General features: G+C 46.9%; 1 protein-coding gene across 1 annotated transcript in view; it reads left to right on the top strand.

Moving 5' to 3' along the window:
• The first annotated feature begins 5,809 nt into the window (after nt 1-5,809).
• FAM117B (family with sequence similarity 117 member B) overlaps nt 5,810-9,059 on the top strand; it is a 29,342-nt gene continuing 26,092 nt past the window's right edge. The window contains exon 1 of the mRNA XM_021555405.4: nt 5,810-6,536. Within this exon, the coding sequence (XP_021411080.2) occupies nt 6,008-6,536 (529 nt within the window). The 5' untranslated portion in view covers nt 5,810-6,007. The remainder of the gene's footprint in view (nt 6,537-9,059) is intronic.

Below are 9,059 nucleotides of genomic sequence, written 5' to 3'. Positions count from 1 at the left end.
GAAAGAGTGAACTCTCTTCTCTGCTCTCTTAAGTGTCTGTAGTTACATGCCTGTTCATTACTTACACAGGATGTTTATCATCCTACATGGTCATAAAACCTACAGTATTGAAATATTGTCACTTAACAAATTAATTTATAGTGTCAACATTTGAAACAAATACTTTATAGTGTGCAATTCCATTGTCCTCATGGTACAGAAATTGTGCTGGTGCCTTGCCGGAGCACTTAGTAAATGAAGAATTTCCTTCTGTAATTTGCACATGTTCTTCTAACATAAGCCTAGAAATAAAGAAATGCTTTTTATGTCTAAACACAACACAAATATAAACAAATATATTATATTTGCAAACTCTGCAAATATGAGCTAAAAATGCTAAGTTTTTGAAAGATTAAAAAAAAAATCCTTGCTTCCTAAAAGGTAGGAAAGTTTTATTATTGAATGGGAGGAATCATGTGCAAATTATCATTCAGCATCTTGTAGGATACCTGGGGGAGATTATACTGTCTCTTGTTTAAATGAACTAGGCCAGTTCTCTCAGCGTTACTGAAAATAAGATTCTGGAATGTTATGGACAGCATGCTTTTCCTGCTGCTCATTCTCTTCCCTCATCCCCATGTGAGAACACTTTCAGGTCTCATCACTGAAGAAAGTGAGACTCCAGTTGCTCCTTGAGCAGCTGGACACTCACCACAGCGTAATTGCTTACTGTTGCTGCTGACTTTTAATACATGCTCAGAAAACAGATCTGTATGCATGGAGAAACAGGTCACATGTAGGTGAGCTTGGCACTGGCTTCTAAAGAAATTAACCTCATGCTTCTCCCAGGTAATTATGTGTGCCAGGAATGTGCAGTGGGAGCATCTCCCAAGCCTGCCTATAGTGTTGCACTGAGAACTGAGTTTCTTTGTCAGAAATGTGTTATCTTAATGACACTGCGGCACTGAAGCCCCTGAATGTTATTATGTGACAACTTTTCTTAAAGAGTGTACCTTATAGAATGTGGCAGGATTGCATTTTGCATTTTTCTTATTGCATGAGTTTGATTTATGTCCAAGGTTCCATCTGTTGTTTTAATCTTAATACCCTATTTCAAAATGTTTGCCTTCTCAAATCCCTACAGATATTCTGGAATATTAACTAGGCTCTTACAGGTTTTGTGTGAAGCAAATTCTATTATATTTGTCCTATTTTTTTAAATGTCTTTTTCTTCAGATGATGTTCAACACCCACATAAGCAAGCAAAACAAACTCACTCTGCAGGAGAGAGAGGAGAAATGCAATGAAATATCCTGAGGCATAATCCAATGTTTAGATTAGATTCCCAGAATCTTTAGTCTTTCAACCTTCAATATTGCTTACATTAACTGTAGGTTAAAAAAAACAATTTCAGGCAGTCGATTGCTCCTCTACATGTACTGCTTTGCATTTATTTAATTTTGGAATAAGACAATAGCATATTTGAAGCTGCTTGAAGTACAGTTATTTTCTGTGAGGTTTACTAGTATTACTATTATTGTAACAGAACATTTTTCATATATATTATTATGAGCAGTGAGCAGTACTACTCTTATGTTTTCAGTCAGTAGTACCAAAAAACTCCCTAAGTATTCTGTTTTATTAGTTGTACAGTGGGATTTGGGCCTCTCAGCTTAGCTAAACCTCTTTGACCCTTGTTTCTCTGCTTTTAATTTGGTGTTAGCAGTTGAACAGTTCCCTGACTTGTTTGCATCCCTGCTTTCAGCAGGTTCCAGATTTGTTCATGCAGCTCTGTGTGTTTGATCAGTCTGCCCTTGAGGGCATTCAATATGCTTCAGCCTTTGGATTGATTTGTTTGTATCTGCAGCATTTACTACATGCTGTATTTTAAGAAAGAGCCAACAGCTTGCACATAAGGGGCCGGCTGCCATACCTGGGCTTCATTTTGGCAGGACTCTGGATGGGTGCCGAGGGCCTCCAAGCCAGTGGGATTGGGACTGCTCCTCCTGGGGTGGCACTTCAGCCTGGCGTGTGAGCATAACAGTATCTGCTGAGCTCCCAGGGCCAGTGGGTTGATAAAAATTCCAGGCAGAGAGGAGCTGGAGACACGGAGATGGGCCGTGTCACATATGACTCCAGGGCATTTGGAGTCACTGAAGGGACTGTGGCCACTAAATGGCAGATGCACATGCTGCTGGTAGAAGGCTCACAGCCTCTGTGGTGATGAGGAGTTTCATTCCTATTTTTCATATCACTGTTGGCACCATTACATTAGGTGTTATGGCCAGAGTGAGAGTGTCATGGATTTGAAGAAACCCCAGGTTAAAGGTTCCACATGAACCCATATGAAATGTGTTGCTCAAAGGTGGCCTGGACAGCATTTGGCAAAGTATGCAGGCAGAAAGGAAGGTGACAGCTGAAAGAAACCCAGAGCCTGAGAGGTGTGAATTGCAAAGAGGGTCTGGGGGATCTGAATTCAAGTTATTTGGGGCTGGGGATTTGTTTTGAGGGTTTGGTTTATTTTGTAATTGAAAACGAGTTTCAAAGTCATTTTCAAGTTCATAATCCTGCTTTAGCTCTTTCCATTATTTCCATAAGGTGTAGGAGTAAGATCCTGTTGTAACACATTTGTTACAGTTTAAACAAATGAACGTAAGAAGTACACGGTGTTTGAGTAGGTCTGAGTACATGACTTAACATGTCGAGCTCTCACGTCTGCTGCGTGCAAAGCAACACAACTGATGATGAGCAGTGCACATAAACGCTTTGCTTTATATTCTCACAGCTACTCTGTGGAGCAGTGTCATCTCTGCAGTGTGACAATAATGTGGGAAGTGCTATCTATAATTGTAACAGGTACCTTCTGCAATCAAAGTCGTGACTTGGCTCCATAGCATGCAGCATGAAAATAAACATGGATCAGTACCTGTCATTTTGGCCTCTTCAAAACAGTAACAGGAATAAGAATGCATGCTGAATATTTTGTGCCTTTAGAAATATCTTTATGGCACACTGCTTACAAGTATTGGGAAATACTGCTTCCCAATATTTTGGATAAGTGTAAACTGAGATGAAAGTCTGCTGCACAACTGTACAGGTGCTGGGTGTGAGTACTGTCACAGAGGGAAGAACTCATCTTCTGCTCTTGACTGAAAACTGCAGCAAAGAATGAAACAAATACTGCATAAATTAACCTTCTTTAGGATAACTGCACTGTTTTGGGCTGCTGTTGTGGTTTAACCTGTCAGGCAGCTGACAGGTTAACCCCACACAGCTGCTCTCTCACTTGCTCTTTCCCAGTGGGTGGGGGAAGTTAACAGGGGATGGGGGGAAAGTAAAATTTGTGGGTTGAGGTACAGTTCAATAGGGCATATGATGATAATAGATAATAATATAATATAGTAGATATTACATATATATATATATATATATATATATATATATAATATAGATAACAATAATAGAAGAACACAGAAAGCAAGTGATGCAGACTGCAATTGCCCAGCCAGTCCCTGAGCAGCAGCCCCCAGCCAGCGTTCCCCTCATTCACATGCTGGGCTTGCTGCCGTGTGGTGCAGAACATCCCTTTGGCCCGTTGGGGTCAGCTGTCCTGCCTCTGTCCCCCCAGCTTCTTGTGCCCCCCAGCCTCCTTGCTGGTGGGGCTGGGTGAGAAGCTGAAAAGTCCATGTTTCCCCTGGTGCTTTCTGCCAGCACCTCCAGGTAGGGCTGTTCTCTAGCTGTGGTGTTTTACTAGTTGGTGAAAACATAGCTGTTATTTGTTGATTACATCCCTTGGCTTCTCTCAATGTCATCTTGCCATTTAATTCCTAAAATTTGTTCTCCTGGTCTCTCGGCTTTATTTTGTGTTATGGCAAAACTGGCTTTCAGAAGGATTCGGACTATTTTCTTCCCCTTCTCAAAAATTTATTTTGCTATGTTGCCCCATAGATGAGTCACAGAAACTACTGAAGGACAAAGCAGCAGACAGGTTCCATGTATTTCTCTGGACATGCTGGGTGCTGGTTTTCTACCTCCTAGGTGTTTACCTGTGGAGAGTTTTAAAGCTGGGGTTCTCTTTTTCAATATATACATGGGGTCACTGAAGGAATTACAAGATCCCTTCATACCCAATGACAGCAGTGCACAGTTTATACTGTTACTGCTTAAATCTACTCTGCCTCTCAGCCATTCCCAGTGAGAACACGGTCTCCCAGATATTTCATTGATTATGGGTTATCTGGGATTTTGACGCCTTGCCACATCGTACCAGCAGTGCTGGTGATGGCTACAGGAAAATAAATTACCTGTGTGTAACTTACAAGGTAACAAGTAAATTGCACAGTTGAAGGCAGGGACACAATAGGGGTGATGGTGATCTGCCAGGCTCCTGGTGCCTTCCCTCGGCAGCCACTTTCAGGGGTAGCACAGAATAATTCTTGAGATTGGGCACAGCCTTTTGCAGAAGGTTTTGATTGAGCCATGCAGCTCTCCTCCAGGCTGTATTACTAGCATTTACAGTACCTGTGAGAGAGCATAATGCCTTTCAAAATAAATGTAATTAATTCAGAATGCAAGAGCTTATAACAATCTCATCACTACATATGTCCCGTTCTCTTTTGCCAGTCTGATTCCTAACAAAAAGTTCTCAACCTAACAAGAGCTTTACCCTTCAAGGCTTTAGGTAGGCCAGTATCCAGGCATCCTTAAGAAGGGCCTGTGCACATAGTCCTGCTTTTCAGGTTTAACTGTCAGCCACAAGGATGGAGCTCTTCAAAGGGGAATTACGGATTTTTGAGTGAAGTGGGCTTCATGCAGAAACAGCAAAGGAGAGAAGAAAAAAAGAAACCCAAGCCCAACCAAGATGAACAGAGACCAGTATGTGAATTGTTGTCACACAATTTGTATCATAGCAATGCTTTTCAATTGCAACGTGCAACTTGTAGAGCAGTATTGAAAAGAATTTATCTAGGTACTGGTAGCTCAGAAGGCATTTGCAATAAAGACAGAAAAAAGGTTTATTGATTCGTGTTGAGGGTACTAACATGTGTTTATCTTGCATAAATAACCAAACACATGAACTAAGGCCTGCTCCATGCACTCATTCACTGCTCTGATGTATAAATTTTGTTAAGAGGATACCAGCTGTTAACAAATATTATTAAAAGATTATAATGAAGATTCAAATAATCGGACCTAATGGAGGAGAGTAAACACAGCAGTTAAGGGAAAAGGGCGTCAAGTCTGCCTGGATATTGCCCACGTCTCTGGTGCCACCATCGGTGACACGGAGCTGGTGGCAAAGCGATTGGATAAAACGCTGTGGAGCCCCGTCCCCTCCTGGAGAGCACCTCAGGCTAGGAATGATGGAATAGGGATAATGGTTCCTCAGAAGAGGGCCGAGAGGCGGGGGAGCCGCCGCCGCTCGCAGCTCTGCCCGTGGCTGCGGCGGCAGCCCGGCGTGAAGGGCAGCCGTGAGGGGGCAGGCGTGAGGGGCAGGCGTGAGGGGCAGGCGTGAGGGGGCAGCCGTGAGGGGGCAGCCGTGAGGGGGCAGCCGTGAGGGGGCAGGCGTGAGGGGCAGCGGGAGCGCGCCCCGCTCCCGCCGGGGCTGCCCCGCCGCACGTGCTCGGGGCAGCGCGCGGCCCCGCCACCGCCCGCGTGCGGCTCTTTAAGCGCTGCTCCCGCCCCGCGCCCCCCCCCCCGTGCCCCCCGCGCGGGCTCGGCCACTCAGGCGCGCGCCCCGCAGCCAATGGGCGCGCCGTAGCTGCGCGAGCCGAGCGGCGCCGCGCCCAATGGGAGGGCGCGGTGGGCGGGGCGCGCGGCCGGGGCACTATTGTTGATGAGGCGCACGGAGGCTGCGGGCGCAGCGGCGCGGAGGGGACGGGACCGGGACGGGAACCAAGACGGGGCTGTGGCGGCCGCCACCGCCACCTGAGGCGGCGAACTCCGCGAGGTGCGGCCCGCGCCTCGCACCCTTCACTCTCTTCCCCGCCTCAGGCCGCCTTCAGCGAGCCTCGGCTCCCGACGGATAATGTCCCACCAGCGCGTGAGGCGCGGCGGCTCCCCGACCCCCGCCACCTCCCTGGCGGGAGGAGGCGGCGCGGCGGCGGCGGGCGGCGGAGCAGCGGGAGCGAGCAGCCGCCTCCAGCCCATGCGGGCCACGGTGCCCTTCCAGCTCAAGCAGCAGCAGCAGCAGCAGCAGCAACATGGCAGCCCCACGAGGAGCGGTGGCGGCCCGGCAGCGGGGCTCCCACGCGCGGCGCCCCCCGGCAGCGGCGGGCGCGGCGGCCCCGCCACGGCCCCGCCGGGGGGAGCGGGGAGCGGCGGCGGCGGCGCCTCTTCGCGGGGCAGCCCCACGCGCGGCCACGGCGGGGCGCGGGGCAGCCCCCCGCGGCACCACCACCTGCCGCCGCCGCCGCCGGGCAGCGGGCCCTCGCCGTGCTCCTCGCCCGTGCCTCCGCTGCCGGAGGGCCGGGTCCGGCACCACCACCGGCGGCAGTCGCCGGAGCCGGGCAGGAGCTCCCCAGAGAGGAAGAGCCCCAGCTCCCCTGTCTGCAAAGGTGAGCGACGGGGGGTCCGGGCCAGCGGCAAAGAGCACGTCCCGGGCGGCCGGGCCGGGCGCGGGGTGCAGGGCTGCGGCCGGCGGTGCTTCCGAGCGTGCCGTGCCCCGGGGCGGGAGTAGGGACAGGGCTGTGCCCGGGCTGGTGCTCGCCCTGCCCCGTCTCTGGCCGGCGGCAGGGCTTGCCGGGTGTGTGTGCGTGGAAGGGCTCGTTGCTTTTGTTGCTGCTCTGTTGCGCCCTGGCTTCCAGAAGAGGAATAGAGAGCCAAGCGTGCCATGTGGGGGTTGTGACCGCTTCTGTAGTACCGCGAGTACTGCCTCGGATTCAGGAGGGCAGATGTACTTAAGGTGCTTGGGCACAAACTTCAGGTGAATTTGGTGTTTGGGGGCTGTTGTGAAGCCTTCACATTTACCCTTTCTGCACACCTCCTACCAGATGGTGTATGTGGTTGTTATCTAAACAGTGTCCCTAGCTTGTAATTAAAGAACTAACTAGTGCTGTAGGCATGACACGTAAGTGTAGAACAAAAGTATTCAATACCTCTTAGTAGTTGCTTTCAACATGAACCCTGCAGGAGGACGTGTGTGCTTGAGTGATGACAAGCTTGTGCTACAGTGAAGATAGAAAATAGCGTGGCAGTAGCATACGTTTTGTAACAAACTACATTTTAACTTCTTGAATAATTAAATCTTATTGGGAATGATTGAATATAAGTAATATGTGGCATCAGGCTGACATATGCAAGTCCTTTTTATTTTCGGGTTGAAAGTTTACTCAGAGATGCTTCAGTGAACCTTTGTGTCCGTGTCCTCAAATCTGTTACCTTTAAGATACCAAAGCTTGCAGCTACTCATTTCCATGAAATTGCTTGTGGCAATCTAAAAAGTATTCTGACTAATATGCAGAAGTGTACATGCGGAAATCTAGGACTAGCCCTCTCTTGAACACTTCTGCTTCTCCTAATAGTCCTCCCCCTCTCTAAAATAACGATTGTAACCAACTACCGCGTTGGGTTTTTTTCTTTTTTCCTGTCCTAGCTTTTGAGGAGTGGTACTGCCAAGTGAGACAGTCACAACCAGTTGGTACAAGATGACTGTGCCTCCTAGTCTGCTAGTGTTAAGAGAAGACTGATAAGGTTCTGAGTTAGATTTTCCACTTTCCAGATAAGAGTAATGAGGGTTTTATTAAGGCTGTATTACATTACGAGTTTTGGATTGAGGAATGTGTGTATTCTTCATTTGAGATTCCTGTTAATCAGTAATCTGAAAGACTTTTTACGTATCATAAAATTCTGTCTTCTTCCTGTGAACTTCACTTAACTCTTGCCTAAGGTGCAATCTGCTGGCCTGGAGAATAAGGAAGAATGTGGTTAGCCTTGAGGTCCAGGTTCAAAAACTGTTTGTAAAGGCACGTGTCAGACCACTTAGGGTGGAAGAATTGCAATGTCTGTTAGTCACTGTGGAGAAGTCTGCTGAAACCATGCTGGCCTTTTTACCGCTTTGAAGAATTAACATATATAAGGAAACAAGAAATTTGATCACTCTACTGTGTTAAGATAACTCCACTAGCTTTTTACAAGATGTGTGAAAACAGAAGAGTGGTGTCTGTTTAATTGCTTCCACATGTTCCAGTTCCTGAGCAATACTTGTACTGGCCCCAAATGTGAGCTAAACCTCTCATATTGTTTAACATTTGTATTGTGTAGTCCAGTGCTTGACAGAGGCTGAGTTAACTTCAGGTTTTTTCATCATCTAAATGAGTGAACAGTGTTAGCTGAGAACATGGAGGTGGAACTTTTTTACTAATGAGGCAATGGCTGTGCAGACACACAGGACACTTGAGGGTATTGGTAAGAATCTGCTGCAGAATAACTTGGGTTTTTCTGTTTCTTGTTTTCAGTTAATGATGGCTTTTGTTCATTCCTACAGCTGCAGGAGTATTTCTTGAGATAAAAATGAGCCTTGAGGTTAGACAAATGATAGCTTTTTCTGAGCTTAGATACTGGTTGTATCTAAATATAAGTTGTATACTTCAGACTCAGTTTCATATTTTTCAGATTTTCTTTCCTGGGAAACAGTTGCATAGTTTTGAATTTAGTTTTCATGAACCTGCTTTACATTTGAGAACCCTAACTTGTGAATTTACAAATGTGACTTTTGTGGGTTTTGGGCGTGGGTTTTGGACGGTTTTTTTAGCCCTTGTTTTCTGATCTGAATTGCAATTAAATGTTGGAAATACTTAACTGAATTTTCTGGGATAATTACAAATGGAAGATTCTGTCATACAACTTCTAATTTTCCATGCTTTTCTTGCCACTTCTCTCCCACTGTCCTAAATATGACCAGAAGCCTAGATCTTGTTTTTCATCTTTTACTCTGCCTTTCTGCAGTCTCCAGCACTTCTTTCCCAGAATTCAGCTTCCAATTGCCTGTTAATGTGTTCTTCTTTCTTGTCACTGGTGAAGCCTCATTTCTACACTGCAGTGTCTGTCCTGCAATTTCCAGTTTTGGTTCAGTTTTCCTA

This window comes from Lonchura striata, chromosome 7 (genome assembly GCF_050655825.1).
Source record: "Lonchura striata isolate lonStrDom1 chromosome 7, ASM5065582v1, whole genome shotgun sequence".
Classification (NCBI taxonomy): domain Eukaryota; kingdom Metazoa; phylum Chordata; class Aves; order Passeriformes; family Estrildidae; genus Lonchura; species Lonchura striata.
The sequence above is the reverse complement of the archived record's forward strand: the minus strand, read 5'-3'. Positions and strand labels throughout refer to the sequence as shown.